Source organism: Pelobates fuscus, chromosome 11 (genome assembly GCF_036172605.1).
Source record: "Pelobates fuscus isolate aPelFus1 chromosome 11, aPelFus1.pri, whole genome shotgun sequence".
Taxonomy (NCBI): domain Eukaryota; kingdom Metazoa; phylum Chordata; class Amphibia; order Anura; family Pelobatidae; genus Pelobates; species Pelobates fuscus.
In genome coordinates this window covers 39780579-39799569 of record NC_086327.1, presented here as the reverse complement: position 1 = coordinate 39799569, position 18991 = coordinate 39780579, and the positions used below count along the sequence as shown (strand labels likewise).

At 35.3% G+C, this 18991-nt stretch overlaps 1 protein-coding gene across 2 annotated transcripts in view; it reads right to left on the bottom strand.

The window, feature by feature from the left end:
• Positions 1-18991, bottom strand: part of MYBPC2 (myosin binding protein C2) — a 114439-nt gene that overhangs the window by 27185 nt on the left and 68263 nt on the right. For both annotated transcript variants that reach the window (XM_063436068.1, XM_063436069.1), the window contains 14 exons: positions 18747-18913; positions 17536-17701; positions 17119-17225; positions 16290-16319; positions 15457-15596; positions 14536-14695; positions 13305-13409; positions 12101-12289; positions 10975-11109; positions 9948-10115; positions 9433-9521; positions 9148-9343; positions 1892-2031; positions 79-238 (listed from right to left, as the gene is read on the bottom strand). In XM_063436068.1, coding sequence (XP_063292138.1) covers positions 79-238; positions 1892-2031; positions 9148-9343; positions 9433-9521; positions 9948-10115; positions 10975-11109; positions 12101-12289; positions 13305-13409; positions 14536-14695; positions 15457-15596; positions 16290-16319; positions 17119-17225; positions 17536-17701; positions 18747-18913 — 1952 coding nt within the window. The remainder of the gene's footprint in view (positions 1-78; positions 239-1891; positions 2032-9147; positions 9344-9432; positions 9522-9947; positions 10116-10974; positions 11110-12100; positions 12290-13304; positions 13410-14535; positions 14696-15456; positions 15597-16289; positions 16320-17118; positions 17226-17535; positions 17702-18746; positions 18914-18991) is intronic.

Genomic DNA, 18991 nt, shown 5'->3' with positions numbered 1-18991 from the left:
AGCTCGTCCATCAATATTAAACTGAGGCCTCGGACAGATCTTTGGCTACATAATTATCCATTTTGTTTGATACGGCACCTGTTTTCTGGATGACAGCAGTATTCTTGGAAACTGTTGGTTTCTCGCTGAGGCCACATATGTTCTCACTGTACACTCGGAAGTAGTATTCATTCCCCATGATAAGGTCAGAAATGGTACAGCGCGGTTGCCGATTGTGTTCATAAACATTGAACCATTCCTAAAAAATGCATTTTGATAATACATGTTTTCATTAGTGACTCAGATTATTTAATACTTTGGATAAGGCATTAATTCTTGTGATGAATGTATCATTTTGTCTCCTTAAAAAAAAAAAAAAAAAAAAAAGACTAGACCATACCTTGAGCTTAGGATTTATTTTTTAAAATCTTTTAGATCTTTTTTAGTACGTCTCCATAACAGGTTGAGAAACTTTGATGTAAACTACATATGTCAACCATGTGTCACAGGTTCCGAGGGAACTTTCTGTCTAGTATGTCAGATCTAAAGACTTGATGGGAAAAATACTAATAATATACGACATATACCAACAGAGCATACATACTAATTACATAGATATGAAGAGAGATCAACAGGAACAGCAATATATTAAATAGTTTGATTTTCAGCCAGTTGGTTTCACTATTTGCTTTTGATTCACAGCTTTGGAAGATATTGCTATCCCACTTTGACACCAAACTAAGGCCTCGGTTTAAAACTTTTCAAAACAAATTTTAATATTTTTGGATACATTTACAAACATGTAAAATGATTTTTAAATATATTAAAATAATATATAATATAGATTAAAAAAAAATAATTATATATAAACAATTATCTAAATTTTAAAATATTTTTAAAAATACTAAATCCTTTCAAAAGTTTATTCAAAAATATTAAATAATTTGAAAAGCTTTTCCAAAATTCTTAAAATTGATGCCAAAGCCGTAAAGATTACAAACTCTCTACAGACAAAAAAAAAAACTAAACAAAACTTTGCAACATTGACACAGTGGGGGAAATGTATCAAAGTGTTACGTTCTAAGTGGTGCAAAGATGTGAAAGTGGGGGAGTCACCAGTGGAATGTGACTGCTGCTTCTAGTGGTTTTCATGGTGTTTGCTCTACTTTTAGTTCTTTGGACTGCTTTTTAGAACAGAACATTGTGATAAATTTCGATCTCTTTGAGATGGTCTAGCTACTCCTGCTCCCAATTTGTAATCCCCAGCATGGACTCTTAGATTGAGAGGTTGTGTCTCGGTTTGCCGATAGTTGTTCATGTTTTTTGGGTACTTGCTGTATTCTGATATCTCTAGTCTACAAAACTATAGGATTCCTTCCGTGGTGGATTCTGTAACAGCGACAGAAATTATTGCACGTGGAATCCCATCGTCTTGTGGATCACATCTAACCCCCTACTTTTCTTTATCTTGATTTTTGCACTCAGACTTTTTTTTTTTGCAAATAAACAAAGAAAAGAAAGTTATTAGAGACATTATGGCAGGGTCATTTATAACAGAATTACTTTGAAATATGCTGATGACAGCGCTGGGTTTGTCTTAATACCAAAACACTGTTATTATTAACTAATGTTAGAACCTTGCCATCTGTTTTATATCTGCCGTTAGTCCATGATGTTTTTCTTGGGTTTTATAAATTACAAATGAATAAAGAAAATGAAGAAGTATTTTTTTTTTAACATTACAGGGCTCCACTGTGTGAAAGCAATCATATTTAAAGGTTTACCCAGCAGCGGGTTTAAGTCAATATATAACCATGCCACAATATGTTTTGACTCAGCTATTTTGAGATTTGACTTGCAGTTCATGACTTTCCACTGTTTTGTGGCTAAACCTCCGACACTAATCTCTCACCATAGTTTTCTTGTCCGCTTTTTCAATGGTGTATCCTGTGATCTCTGTGTTGCCATTGTCTCTAGGAGGTACCCATTCAACTAGAGCATTAAAGCCCCAGACTTCTTTAACTACTACTGCTACGGGAGGGCCAGGCTTATCTGAAACAAAAAACAAACAAACAGTTTTAGGTGTAATGGTTACTAATAATAAATAAATAGTTCAAAATTGTAGACTCATCTACAGCTTCTTTTTTTTTTTTTTCGATTTACTCATAAAAATCTTTGCTCCCTGGTGTCATGATACCCGAAAAGCACCTGAATGATACAAGAGGCAGAGGTCTCACAGCTTCATTGCACCATTACCACTACATCGTGCAGTAGTTATGGTGCTTGAAGAGTCTCTTTAAAGCAACAGCCAGTCTCTGTTTTCAGCATTGTCTGAGTACATTTGAGTTTAGTGTGGGATAACCACAAAACACACATGATTATATGATTATGTTTATTAAAAAATGTTAACCTTAATATCACCATTGAGTAATATAAGGACTACAATCTATAATTTACTGATTACAGCACATGAATAATGCAGTTTTCACAAATTGATTAAAACTGATTTAATGCCAAATTTCCTGTAATCCCCCAAAGGACCATTTATAATGTGGGCTAATGGGGACAACTAAAGCAATGTAAGGTTTAATGACGTGGCATGTAGGTCAACAATCTTTGACTTTGAAATCGTAACTTTTGAACGGCTCATCTTAAAAATAACAATAAAAAAAGAATGACAAAGAAAATGGCAGAAAAACCCCTCAAGAATCCCGTGTTTGTGCTTACTTTACTTTCCGCGGTTTTGGCCCCTCCAGAAATAAAACTATGGCTATTACTTTCACACTCCTCAGACTTACAACCTCATGGCTACATCTTGTGACTCGCTACAACAAAGTGATAAGTTGCTGTCAGAACTGATGGGACGCCTAACATGGAAACTAAAGGTTCTGCTTTCTATCATCCTCTGTAGAGAAAGTTGAATGCAAACAGATCAAGGAAAGCTCATACTTATTTCCATTTGCCTGAAGAAGCTTTAAATGCACAAAATAGTGCGACAGCTTTCAAAATCAAATGTTTTAGTTAAATGGTAGTGGTTATGTTGCCAAGAGTCCTCAATCGCAGACCCATAGTGAGTAGTTGCAATCACACCATAAACAACTTTGAACCCACACATGACATCATGAGATTGCGTGGCCAATATTTGTTGTAAATTAACGGCAACATACTTTGAACGCTTATGTCTCCAATCATTTTATGATTCCAAATATTGCAATAATTCCGCTCTTCTTTTTTAACTGATTTGTCTTAACCACTATGCTAAAAACATTGTTTCTTTTGCATATGTCAGCAAGTACCACCAAAACACATCACAATATCTAGAATGCAGTTGCACACAGAGAAATTACCTTTGGACCACATTATACGTGCACACAATCATACCATCTTCTATTTCCACTAGCTTTGTTAAAGGAGTAAGAGATCTTGGGTTAAGTATGTTTTTTTTTTTTTTTTTATCAATACATTTACTGACAGTCTTACAGCAGTTCTGATATCTCTGGGCACGTTTTCAGTGTTTCATAAAAATGACATCTTTACGAAACACTCTTGTTGACCTCTTTGGAATTTCACTAAAGTTTCAATGCAATCAAAAGGTATCACCACATAGTTTGGAACAACTTTGTGTTAGGAGTGAAGACAGATTGACAAAGGTTGAAAAGAATGCAGATCTTCTGCCATCAACTTTTGTCAAAAGCATGTTCTCATGCATTGAACAAATTGGTCTATGGAGGATCCCATGGTCATGTAAAACCATCCAAAGACCTTCATGTAGTACTTTGGCACATGCACCAAAGTCAGTAATGACATGGTTTCTGGCAGATGAAGCCCCAAGAGACTGTACCCGTGAAGAAGAATTTTAAGTAAGTATTTCTAGATTTAACTTCGTCCCCTAGCCGCACACAAAGTTGGGATTTCAACTTCAGGCGTCTTTTGGAAATAAACGACTCCTAAAAGTAACAAAGCTGCTTTAAGCGAATGCTCTGTCATAGGTAAGAAGTGGTACCGTGGCAAACTTCAACAGCAGCATTGTATGGCTTTGTGGTTGAATTGTGACTGCTGTGACTGCTGTTGACAAACTTATATCTGACAGGTCTGCCTTTAAATTCAATTGTGTGCAACATAACACCCATAAATTGGAATGAAATGTACGTATATTTGTATAAATCATTTCACCATGAAAGACTTTTGATTTAATATGGGTGTTTTAACTCGTTTATTTTTTTTAACTAAACTGAAATGTTAGGCTCTTGAATAAAGCAAGCTCTAGCTGAACTCTCTACAAAGTAAAAGGACAAACCTGATTTTGTTCATCTTGAGTATATGTACATAGCACTAAATTGCTGGTTACACAGGACATTATAGGGTATACTGTGTGCCATTTTCAGTTTTCTAGCACTGTGTGGACACATGGTGGAGATTCAATCAGATATGTTCAGCGTATACTGTGGGAAAGATCTGTGGATTTACCTGTGCAATCTTGTACTTTGATACATTTTACACTGTACAAAAATCTGGGTTTTAGGGGTAATAACAACAAAGATTACATTTTCTTTAGCATATTTTTATAATATGGGATTGAGAGTGTGAAACACATAAGGTATTTTACTCTTACAAGGCCCCCCATTGCATTTGTTTTTATTTATATTTTTTTAAAGGAACACTATAGGGTCAGGAACACAAATGTGTATTCCTGACCCTATAGAGTTTAACTAACCATTTAGTCCCCTTTCCTCCTTTAATAAGTCATAACTCACTTTTTTTTAAGTGCTGCATGGGGCTCCTTGCATCTGGCTCTGCCCCCTTGGATGACATCACCAGATTTGATGATCTCAGCCAATTGCAATGATTTCCTATAGGAAAGGATTTAATTGACTGAGATAGTCAATTCTGATGATCTCAGCCAAGGAGGTGGGCCGGTGGGAGGGGAGGGGTGTTGTACACTGTGCAGCACTGCCCCAGGAAGTACCTCTCATAGCCACCTGAGGACTGGCCACTGGAGGTGTCCCTAGGCTGTAAAATAAACACTGCCTTTTCTCTGAAACATTACATTAAAAAAGCCTGCAGGGACTTACTATACTCACCAGAATAACTACATTAAGTTGTGACTATGGTGTCCCTTTAAGACATATAAAAGGAAACAGTTTATATTTATTAGATTTTTGGCCTACAGTGGTGTCATTTAATTAATCTTATCGTTGCTGAAAATGCCCTGAGGTTGGGTGCTCTCCTTAATAATTGCACTACTGGGCAATTCTTTTGTAATCTCAAGACATATTCTATAAATGGTAGATTGGAACATAGTGTAAAAATTGAGAAATGTGTAAGGAGAAGAAAGAACTGTTAAGCTTAGTACTAGTGCTAGTTACATCCCTTCACTAACTGTCCTGTTGGGATCTATTGTCAAGATCTACCACATTCCATTTTATTGCTCCAATCTTAATTTAGTAAAATTTGAAAATGCAAAATGAGCTGAAAGGCAAAATGGCTGAGTGTGTCGATTATCTGGACCTGATCTTACATAACAATCTTCTTTTTAAAATGCCACTATATTACCTACATTAATATCTTACAGTATTGTACAGCATTAACTGTATAGTGAAAATGCTGACATTATGATATGCCAGCCCATGTAACTAAACCATGCCCAAGCAGTCGGGTGTTCTGCCAAATTCTTTGGAGAGCAAGAACACTTTTGTGACCAATTCAAGACTGATACATTTTCACTTTAAACGCCGATTTTAGAAGGGATTAAAATAAACTCTCTCTTGAGTACTGTAGCTCTCTATGGGGCCGAGATAACACAGCCTTGGCTGGTAGTTGTCTAGTCGGATGTGTGAGTTAAATATAGCAAAAATAAGGCAAGATGATATTTTGTCTGCATGAACTTTGAAATTTACTCTTGCACCCGTCAGCATAATGAATACAGTGCAGAGATTTAAATCTGAGTGCTTGCTGCACTGACATGACTCTGTTAGAACCTGGCTCTATGGCTCTCAACACATTTACTTATTGTAACTAAAAGTTATCTATATGTGTCTAACGTAAAGGATATATTGCATGAACACTTTGACATTCAACAGCAGTAGTTTTTGTTTTCCATGTATGGCGTTACAAAAGGGTCATCCATTGGGAAAGGAGATGGCGTGTAGTCCGAAATCCTTTAAGGATTTGCTTCCTTTAATGTGTTTCCAGACTGAGGTCTTATAATGCCTCCTCGATCCCCATGTAAGATGAGAACATACAGCTGTTTCATCACTATGCAAATTTAATTTCCCTCACAATGTACCTTTAATGACATTTAACACTGGAAGGGGAGGCAGCCAACAGAATATACAAGAGTCCGAGAGACACAGAATATTTTGTGCCACATGCGGAATAGGAAAAGGCAGCTGGGGCTATTAGAGAGATTATGGAGTGTTAAGAAAATGAAATTACACTTAGCTTTGAACATTATAGATACTTACCCACTGAACATTTTATTCTATTGTCGAATTAGCACGCGTCTGAATAGAGAATTCTGTTTTCCACATATACATTTTTTTTGTAGAATAATTCAGAAATAAAGTTCTCACTTTATTGAAAATCAGTTTGTACCTTTTTAAGTGTCAAGGACAAATTCAATATGTTTAAAGATTTTTTTCCCCCACACTTTAAAGGGACACTCTATAAGCACCACATGCACCTTAATGTGGTGGTTCCGGTATAAAGACACTGTCCCTGCAGTTTTGCAATTGTCCCTTCGCTCTACCAAAGACTTACACCTACATACACAGAATTCTCAAATATATATATATATATATATATATAAATATCTCTGGGCTCAAAATATGCCATAAAAATGCCACTAGCCATATATATATATATATGTATGTATGTATGCACTTCTCACATAAACCCCACATATACTCATGTCATGTCAATCCAAAACACATACACATACATGTCCAACACAGTTAACACACACACAAGATGTCAAAAACATAAAGACTTCTTCACATCTACAAGTTACCCAGTCACGCCTCTTTATAAATTTATGATAAGACCACACCAGGAATATCCTGTGCCATTTTGGGCACCTGTTTTAAAGTAGGATATTATGGCACTAGAAAAAGTGCAGAGGCAGACTACAAAATTAATAAACGGAATGAAACATTTTAGTTACGAAAAGGTTCAAAAATGTAAATCTGTTTTGCGCCTCTGAGGGGATATGATAACATCATACAAATATATTGGGGGCCAATACAAACCATTATCTGGAAATCTATTCATAAACAAGACTATACATAGGACACAAGGTCTCGCATTTAGACTGGAAGAAAAGAGATTTAGTCTAAGGCAAACAAAGTTTTTTACAGTAAGAGCAATAAGGATGTGGAATTCTCTGCCTGAAGAGGTGGTTTTATCAGAACCCGTACAGATGTTTAACCCCTTAAGGAGACATGACATGTGTGTCATGTCATGATTCCCTTTTATTCCAGAAGTTTAGCCCTTAAGGGGTTAAACAGTAACTGGTTGTATACTTGCAAAAACATAATATTCAGGGGTGTAAATTTTTTATTTGTGGGGTAACATCTTCTTGATCCAAGGAGATATCTGACTGTAATGCTGGGGATCAAGAAGGATTTTTTTTTTTTTACAAGCTTTGTTTAAAAATTGGAAAGCGCTGCAAACTGGGTGTTATGCCTTCTTTTAAATCAACAGCAAAAACAGATGCTGTTGCTTTATGTACACATGTCTCTTTCCAGCCTACGTAACCATGTAATGTGACTCTTGGTCTTTGGGCCAAAAATGGGTCATTTTTTATTGTTTCTCTAAACCAATGTTATGGTGGCAGAGTTTAGTTAAAGAAAAAAAAAAGGAAGAAAATTGGTTTATTCATCACATTGGTTTCTGTCAATAAGATCCCATTGGATCTTTTAGATCATCTAGAGTCCACAACCAATGTTTATAACCGTTTATAACTGTTTTGTTCAGGCTTTTTCTCAGAAGTAACCTGATTTAAAAAGATAAAAATAAGCACTGCCCGGGACGGTTGTCCTTGATCCTTTTATGAAACTTTCCTTTAAGAATTGACCATTACACATTGTATAAATAATCCATGCACAAGATATATGTTTAAAGCAGAAAATGTGGCAAAAATATTTGCAAAATATACTTCTTTATGTATATACATAATGATAGTAATTATGTTTAAATGAATATGATTCCTTTAGTTATAGAATTAGTGTATATATTATTATTATCGCTTTAGTCCTCTTAGCGTGATATACCCTTTAATAACAAAAAAGCTTTTTTATTTAGTAGATAAGGACCTTCTTCTATAATTGCATTCTTGGCTTGCTTTTTATTAGTGCTTCTCCACTTCCTAAACATACAATAATCTGGTCTCAACAAAGTCTGGGAGACAGACGAAACGCGCAGACCAAGAGAGAGGACTCGTTCTATTTCACTGCCACTAGGCGGTGAGCTTGTTCATCAAACTATTTTCCTGGATTGTTACAAAGCCATTTTGACCAATGGAGAATTGATTGCTTGCGATACCGAACAGCTTGATTCACCTAGTCCATACTTCACTGGGACTTACGTTATATTTCCGGTGACAACAAGAAAGACAGGAAGGGTTCAGCCTTCTTCCTCTTGATTGACTGTGACGGACGTTCGTTGTTTTCTCACTCATACTTACCAGACTCACGATTCTACCGTTATATTTATAAATGTTCATGCTTGTTGTTTAGAGTAACAGTTTCTTCTTTTTTATATTTTTGTTATTTGCACATTCGAACATATAACCATATTTATTTTTTTAAATATAACCCACATAAAATTGGGAAATAAAGCATGACTGACAATTGCTGTGTCCTTTTTTTTACTCAGACTAGACCTAAGTTGTTACATGTACTGATCAGGATACATACCCTTGCCTCCTTGTGGGCCAAGAGGAATGGACTGGTTTCAGCCATAGAAATGGTCACAAAGTGACCTAAAGTACAATCTATTAACCAGGAGAAGATAGGATAAACAGACAGACTGCTAAACAGATGAAACATGGATGGATAGAGAGAAAGAGAGCTACAAGTGAAAAGGCAGGCAGGTGATGGATGGATAGATAAAATAATAATAATAATAATAATAGATAGATAGATTTAAGAAAAAAAAAGATACACGTACCCACAACACGAATATTTATTGTTGCACAATCCTCCATATTTTCAATTTTAACGGAGAGTTCATACTTTCCAGAGTGAGATCGTTCTGCAGATCGTATAAAGAGGATGGTGTCACATTCAGATATTCTGATGCTGACCTGTTTTGGGTCCAAAGGCTGTCCCTCTTTTGTCCATGTGACAATAGGCCTAGGTTTCCCCTGAAATTGATAACATGTGAATATATTTTATTTTCCTGTTCCTTCCTCTACACATTAAACACACATGTTAGTATTATTCTCCATCGTACCTGGAAGGGGATAAGTAGGTTGATTTGTTCCCCAACTTTTTTAATATAGGTCTGCCTCAGTTGCCGGGGCAAGCGGATTTTGGGTTGTTCTGCAAGATACGGATATTTAAGGAAGAACATTACTCTCAATACATTTCATATATATACTATTGCCTCCCTTTAAAGTTAAACTAAAGAAATCTGTAATTTTAAGAGATAATCTAAGATTCCAATTTACAATAAATAGTGAGGAAAGGATGGATAAGGATAAGCTGTACAAATACAAAAACATTCAAAAACAAAGTTTTGCTTATCCTTGAATTGTTGCTCATAGCTCTTCAGTAACACATGACAGCAATATATATATATATTAATAATCATATCAAAAACCACTGTGTATTTGAAAATGTATTGTCAATGAGTCATTTTGAAGAACTTGTTTTAGAAATTGCATTCAACCCAAACTATCTATCGTACTCTAGATGAGTATTTTTCTACCCATCCACGTGACACACAGAGGAAATCAGTTGACTTACGAACAATCTCTCGGATGGTCACAGGCTGGGCCAATATGGCTGGCTCACTCTTCCCGGCAATATTAACAGAACGTACGCGGAATGAGATTTTTTCTCCAGTGGGAAGTCCTTTTACAGTATAACCACATCTTTCTACCAGCTCTGTATTGGCTTCAACCCATTCATCAGCTGTAAGTATAATTTTATACAAAATGCAATGTCAGCAAGGTTCGATATATATATATATATATATATATATATGTCATCAGCTAAAATACATGATACACTAGAAAAATTTCACTTTGTAACTTTGTTGCCAGCATGCCGGCGTCTGAACATACACTCCTACACTCCCTAGCCAGTGTTGGTAGCATCGCCTAGGGAGTTTCCATAGCAACCACTGCGCATGCTCTGTGCTAGCTATGCATGGGAGAGCAGGAGGACTGCCTGTTGGGAGGTCTTTCTGCTTTCTCTTGTCAGTCACATTATCAGCATAGAGTCTATGCTAAGGATTTGACTTAGACCTGGAAGAAGAACCCTTTTTTAAATAGTTTTTTTTTTCTTAATATATAAATATATATATTTACTAACTAAAATGTATAGGTGATACGATGCTTTACTAAAGAGCGTAAATAGTTTGTGGAATGGCAGGTATCCCTTAATATGAAGTTCAAATCTTAGTTTGTAACAGACAAAATCAGCTATTCTGGTTTACATTTTTAATTCATTTTGAATTCCCAATAATTTACACTTGCCAGTAATTCAATGACTAACTCTATAAATGATCTTTGCAGAGTCAGAGGGACCACAGGCAGATGCCCTCAACCAACATGCCCACCACCACCAGACAAGAAGTGATTTTCAATCCCAAAGTTAATATATGATTTTTGGAGGTTCTATAAGAAGGGTGATTTATTTCTAAGTCTTGTTTGTGTTTTGCTCTCGGGGTGATGAGACCACTTAATTTCATTATGCTTTGTTATGACAGTACACCATAAGAAAGAGTGTTCCAGAAAGCTGCCAAAAACATATTTTTATTTCTACTTACACCCTTCTCTGCAGTATTCAATTAGGTATCCGTCAATTCCTCCTGCACCAATACGATCAGGTGCCCTCCACTTTAGTGTGCATGTAGTGTCTGTTACATCTTCAACTGTAAGGTGCAGAGGTTCACTAGTAGGTGCTGAGAAAAAAATAAATCATCAATAAATCATTCAAATATTGCATTTTCCATAACAGAATAACATAAATCATTCATCATGATTTTTATAGTGGTACATTAGACACCTTTTAGATTCAGCTCAGCCCATGTTTACTAACAAATCCGAGTAACCAATGTACAACTGAGTGATGATAATGGAGACAAAGAGTTCTTTATTATGGCATCTACTATAGCTCATTGAGAAGTCTGTCTTTATAAAGCAGACTGTGTGAACGCTCTTGTCTCACCTAAAGAGGTTTCAACAAGCCTATGATTGGTAAATCTGCAGAGAGAGACTGAAGTTCTGAGCCGGAGAAAAAGGGGACATCAGATCTGCAGTTTTTGCAAGCTATATTTTCATATACCCCGCAAAAAAAAGCAGAACAAAAAAATGTGAAAAACATTTTTTTTTTTTTAGATTGCAAGTACTCCTTCAATACTCAACTATTCGAGTCGAGTATTACTTCAGTTTTATAGTTTGAAGTGTTCTATGCATTTTTTTTGTAGTAAAAAAAACTAGTATTATTTAGTGGTAGTATAGCTAATTATCTAAAAATAATTAATTATCTATAAAGTATGTTTAAACACAATGCGTGTAGCTCTGCTTAAAATTATATTAATTTTCATAAGAAGGGAAGCATTAGTTTTTCTTATATTTTGATTAAACTGTATCTTATAAATTATACATAAAAGGTGAAATTGCTAACCTTTACAAGAACATTTTCTTTTCCCAGTGTTTCTATAAATTACTTTCTGTCTATTTACACATTTATATAGAGCAAAAACAGACCATGCCGAGCTTTCATGCTTTACGGAATGTCCTCTGCATCATTCAAAATACAACTTACTGTTTCTTCACACTTAACCAAATAGGACACAAAATGTCAGAGCAAGCAGACCTCCCTTCCCCTTATTGGACTATTTGCTGAAACACATTGTTTATAGTAAATTTCATGACAATAGACCTACTCACCAATAGGCATGAATGGCTTTGAGGTATTGGCTTGTTGAGAAATTCCAATGGCATTGACAGCAAAAACTCTTATTTCATACATGATACCCTCAATCATCTTTGTTGACTGGTATGCAGTTTCTGTGAAGACTTCAAAGTTCATCTTCATCCAACGCTGACTGCCCTTCTTTTTCCTTTCTATGAGGTAACCTAACAAAAAAAAAACATAAAGCTGCAATTTCAAGTTTTCAATTCTAAGATGTCAAAGTAAAGAGTTTAATTCTGAACTTACGCACCAGGAATATGTTTGGACCGCTAAGGTACACTGACTTTGATTTTTGTTTGTTGTTTTTAATGCATTTCATAGAAACATAGAAACATAGAATGTGACGGCAGATAAGAACCATTCGGCCCATCTAGTCTGCCCAATTTTCTAAATACTTTTATTAGTCCCTGGCCTTGTCTTGTAGCTAGGGTAGCTTTAGGCCTATCTCACGCATGTGAACCTCTACCACTTCAGCTGGACGGCTATTTTATGCGTCCACTACACTCTCTGTATTATTATTATTGGTATTTATATAGCGCCAACTAATTCCGCTGTGCTTTACAATATTGTAAACTCTGTAAAGTAATATTTCCTGAAATTATTTGTCATAATCAAACGAATATATAGTGACCGATTATGACCTTTTGAAGGTTATCTGTCGATGAATATAAACAAGTAGTACAATTTAATTTAACCATATCTCAAATATATAGTTTTAAGTGGTATTGTTCATTTAAAGAATTAATGCTGTTTGCATCGAGAAGAATTATGTCATGTCCCATTCCCCAAAGGAATGCTTTCATGATGGATAGACATTTTTTGATGTAAATATGGTGTCAGTTGTATAAGCTACAAAACAAGCAGATGTAATTATATTATCATAAGAAAAAACACACACAAAGTTAAAAATAGAATGAATACAACAAAAGACATTTACTTTTCGGATGAAAGATATCAACTTCAAAAGTCTCAGTTTCTAACAATCTGATTCCGAAATAGGAAGATGACATCATAAAAAACATGATCAACAAGTATATCTTGAACTGTATTATTATATTTTAATTGGAACGGCGCTGTGCATGTTGAAGCAGGACCTAACACAATAAAACTAATAAAAAAAAAAAAAGAAAGCATGCAGTTCTTTTCTTTATTATGTAAATTTTCTAGAGCTTTTCTTACCTGTTATTGCCTCACCACCGTCATACAATGGCTTGTCCCAAACGACATCGGCCCAATCCTCACCAACACCGGTGATGCGAACATTGTCAGGAGGATCAGGAACATCTTAAATTTGAGATAATGATATTAAGAACATATTAATAAAACCTACAAACCTGTGCCAAAAAGATTGTGGTGAGGCCAAATACAATAAAACACACTACGGTGCAAATCAAAATATTACTGTTATGCATCATCTGTGTATCTCAACTTGTACTTTTGAAATCCCACCTTGGGCACAGAAACTCGTGAAATCATGGAAAACATGATTCTAAAACTAACCTCCAATAATAGCATTTTGTTAATTAATAGTAATCTATTCAGTTCTTTTGTTAGGAAAGTCATATTATATCAAAATAATTGCTAGCTGTTATTCAGAATTTCAATCACAACACTTATACGTCACAAATAATTGTTTCAAAATGAAGACTTTATATGGCAGCCCTGGGATGTTTCTATTTGCTGCATTTAAGGCTAGAACATGTATGTTAATTCTGTGCAAATTCTCTGCTCAGGGGTTCATCCGCTGGCAGAGCACTTAATGGATAATCTCGGCTACTGAACGAATGACAGGATTGGCAGTCGTATGTTGTAGCGCTACAGAAGCTGGATGCCATTCCACTGGTATACCAGAAGGTCATGGTCTTAGAAATAATGGATGGACAAGGGAATAATGAAATGAGGTCATTGGGGCAGATGAGTTAAGAAAGACTGGTTAAGGGGCTGATTAATGAATGGCTATTAACATTTATGTAAATTTGAATGTTTAAATGAGGTGCTAAAGAGCAGACTTTCAACAATAGAATGTATTTGGTATATACATTCAGAATCACATAATTTATTTGGTGGCTTAATGCAAAATACCTAACTAAAAAGGGTCTAAAATTTCCTTCCTTATACCAAACCACTTGAAAAATTGGCTTTGGGCTCTTTTTATTCTTGCACATTTAAGACAAAATCACTATAATTGATGTGAGTATTGTTACATAGATGACAATCTTTTTCTTTAAAAGGAAATATAAAGAATTTATATAAATTATTTAAAAAAATTAAGTAAAAAGCTTGTCCAATCCATACTGAAAAATAAATGTATTGAGTACTTACAGGAGGAACTACATTTTGTGTTTGAACATGCATGCTCAAATTTGTACTGACTCCAAGGAATTGTTGGGAAAAGGATTGCTTTCTTTACCTACAACTTTAATAACCAAGACGGCCTTGTCTTCTCCAACTGGATTGGTCACCACAATAGTATATTGTCCTTCGTCCGCTCTCTCTGCTCCTTCAATAACAAAACTGCTTAGCTCTGTTCTCAGTTCTATGCGGACACGTCCTTCCAAGTCACTGAATTCCTACAATGGATAAAGATAGTCACAAAACTGGAACAGAAAATTACCTAAATTATTTAGGAACTTGACACTATGAAATAATTATCTCCTGGTGGCAGTAGTGTATTTTGTAAGTATTGACATAGTAATAGGTTGTAAGGGTGCAATTATGATTTCGCTGTTCTTTGATTGACCAGTTAGGGAACAAAATGATGGGGTCTAGCTTGTCGTACAGGGTTAGTCACTAAAGAGGGTTTATAAACTTATCCTAACCTAGCTCTGGCTCTAGTACATTGAAACACTCCAAGATAGAGCAGAAAAAAGAAAATTATTCTTCCAGAGGCATGGCTGTTCGGTTCCTCTGTTCCTCTGTTAGAGTACCAGAAAAATGCACCAGGGGGTGGGGAAGGATTAATGCAAGAGACGGGAGCACTCTACAACTGACTATAAGTAGGAATTTAAAAACGTTTCTGTAGCACCACAAAATGCATACTAACTTATAATTTTCAAACACCTTCAAATACATTTAAAGATGATAAGCTATACGTTGGAGTTAACATTTTATACACATTGAGTGATACATGGAGAAGAGACAAACCCTTGATTTAGAAACAGCTTCCAGGGTGGAATGTATAATTCCTGAGTTATCTGGTCAATCACAATAAATCAATATGTGGGGCGCTAACTTCCCAATATTTTTATAAACTGTTAAGAGGGAAACTGAACTAATTGTGACAACTTAGATAACAAATCTGCACTTAGCAGGAAAAACTAAATCTACTTGCCGTATCGCCCTTAAACCAGGCAACAGTTGGTGCTGGCTCTCCAGTGATCGGGACATCAAAACGTAACTTGTTTCCAGCCACTACAACAATTGTATTGACATGTTCTTTGCCACTGCAGTCAAGATGGATCTTTGGTGGTTCTAGGGGAGCATGAATAAAGTTAGCGAAGTCTGAACATATATACAATATGTATTCAAACACAACACTGTGTTTGTTAGATTAAATCAAACTGTATGGACAGTTCTTTATCATGAGAACAGAAATAATATTGTATATCTATATAAATACTTGAAAAAAACAGCTTGCACTCACGGACTTGGAAAAGTGAAAAACAGGAATCTCTTTATTCAATAAGATGTCACACCATCGTCACACCAACGTTTCAGCCCTCGTCTGGGGCTTTCCTCAGGATGAACTGTTTGTCAGTTCATCCTGAGGAAAGCCCCGGACGAGGGCTGAAACGTTGGTGTGACATCTTATTGAATAAAGAGATTCCTGTTTTTCACTTTTCCAAGTCCGTGAGTGCAAGCTGTTTCTTTCAAGTATTTACATTTGATGGCTCTGGCTTTTCAGCACCCGGCATTTATATTATTGTTTGGCCTGAGTGCAAGGACACATTGGTATTTTATATATATATATATATATATATATATATATATATATATATATATATATATATAGGCATCTTGTCTACTGGACTAATACGGCTAATCCAATCTACACTATATATATATATTTGTTTAATTTCATTTTTTAAATTTCTTTTATAATTACTGTAAGTGATATATGTATCAACATTATTATGTATCTAAGGTTGAAAAAAACAAACATACCTTGGCGTGGAACATAGTCAATTTTGATCTCTGAAAAAAAAAATAGAGAAATGTAAAGATTAGTAAGTTATTACTTGACTGTATATCTTGCCCAAGATCCAGTCTCCGCCGTGGTGCCTTTCTATTCGTGTGAAACTCTCAACTGGGATTCTCTGCATTTGTGATGTGACCTCACAGAGCTCTTACCTACTTTTTCTAAAATAAGGTCTCTAAACTCTAATCAGTCTACATAATGGTTATGATACCAGGTGTCTCCTAGCTCAATCCTAACCTATTGAAACCATTTGTGAATGGTTTGACATCTAACTCAACCCTCCTGGAGCCTGCAGTATGACTCCTCTTCCCAGATATCACTAAAGTATAAGATCCCTTCAACTTTAACAATATTCATTTTGTCCACCTTTGGATGGAATTCACTGGGTGTCTTTACATTTTATCTAACCATTGCTTCGCCTGCTATAACTTTTTAATATCTTTAGTATTTATTATTATTTTATTATTTATATAGCGCTGTAGTACTGTACAATGGGTAAAATATTTTTGACTCTTCTGATGCATTCATTGTCTCTCGGATTAGTCACTCTAATGGTTATACCTCCTGTCTAAACTGTGTTGGATGAGTTATCTATCTCGTTAATGGAATTTTATGCTCAACTGATGGGAAACATTTTTTAAATCTTCTTCTAAAATATTTTCTACTCTCACACAAAATTGTAGCTACTCGGCTAGCCGAATGCAATATATATTACATTTAAAATGTATAAAGAAATAATTAAAATAAAAACCCTAGCTCAAATTTGATTGTTTTTTCCATTGGAAATTACCATACCAAGGAAGTTGAGTTTGGCGGAAAGAGTCAATGCATATCCATCGGGTACAAATGTGTAATCTGCTTCATCTTCTGGTCGGACATCATCAATCACTAACTTGTGAATCCTGTAATCGGAAAAAAATGACTTACCATTTATGATTATTCTTTTTGCACAAACCCAATTTGGCAGATGAAAAAAGAAATGTTGTTTTCGTAAAATTTTATATCAAAATAAAGCAAAAAAAAAATGCAGGATGGATTGAATGCAGTCAATGTTTATATGAGTTAATAATACTGCTTAAACTATCATGAGGGATTCCATCATCTGCCTATCTGTCTATCTGTCTGTTAGTCCATCTGGCTCTCTTTGTCTGATTCTTATATTTATGTGTCTATGATTGAGCGATGACTCTTGATTGGTAAGATTTCTTTTACCTGCCCTTGTGTGTCATTGAGATACGTTTGCTAGGTTTGATCTCCACTCCATTTTTCAGCCACTTGCCCGTTACTTTGTCATCAGACACTTCACACTTAAAGACAGCTTGTTCGGCTGCCTTAACTGTCAGATCAGCAATACCTTGCAACACTTCTAGTTGTTTATCTGCAGAAATCAAGGAAAAAGAAGAAACACAATGATATTGGGTTAATTTCTAGAAACAAATATCCAGTTCCAGTTTGTTTACATTATATATATATATATATATTTTTTTATTTTATTTTATTATTATTTTCTTTTTTTCTGATTGATTGGGAATTTGGCAACCTGTATCTGCTCAGTTCCAAGCAACAAAACCAAAATTGAAATCACTCATTTTGTAGAAGATCTGCTCAACAGAAATGTGGCCAAAATAGTACATAGCACAAGGAAAGAATTAAGAACTTTAAACTAATGTACAAAGTAAGTTTGGAATCACCAAAAACATGATGATGATAATGGGATTAATCAAACAATAAATAGACATTGCAAGCACCATAAGTGCTACAGCTTATTGTAGTGGATACGGTGAGAATAGCTGTGCCTGACAACTTTAACCCTGTAAATCCTTGTCTTTTTATGAGTTTTGTTTTTGTTAACTTTCAGTGCCATGGCTCCATACTTCTCCCACAAACATTATATGGGGAAGTCTAGCTTTCCTATTCAGAAATCCATGTCTCTTTGTCTTGAATGAATTGTTCTGTGACATGGGAACAGGCAACTGTACTGTGAGTGAGCTCACAGCCCCTGTAAGTTTTCGGACAGCATGTTCTTGGACAGCTCAATAGGGAATCCAGACTAAGAAAACCTTGGCTAAGAAAGCATTTGAGTATTAGAGCCATATGTGAGGAAAATAAAATCGATATAAATGTCAAGGCTTTAAAAAAGCTAAGTTTTAATAGAAAGATTCCTAGCACCATAATTACTACAATAAACTGGTGTTTATTGTGCTTGGAGTACCCCTAGAAGCATCTTTTCAAGTTATTGTGTGGTTCCAGACTTCCAATAGATAGATTATAAGATGAATTTATAACATTGTGGCTTACTTAGAAGTAAATATTAAAATCATACTAATAAATATAGCTTTGAACAAAAATACAGTGGGATGAGCAGAATAAGACAATCTTTGGATGTAAACACCAATAACATAGTATATTGTCTACGCACGCACCTTCCACTTCAAGATCAGCCTCGCACTTCCCACCATTGGTCATCACTTGGTAGCGTCCAGCATCTTCTTTTGTGGCCTCGTTGATGATCAGAATGTGTTTTTTCCCATCTTTCTTAAAACGATATTTGAATGTCTCCTCCCGCGTTAGCTCAACTCCATCTTTCATCCTACGAAGAAATTAAGTATAGTAAGTGTATTAGAATGAGGCAAATGAAGAAATAATAGTAATAAAATGACAAATTTAA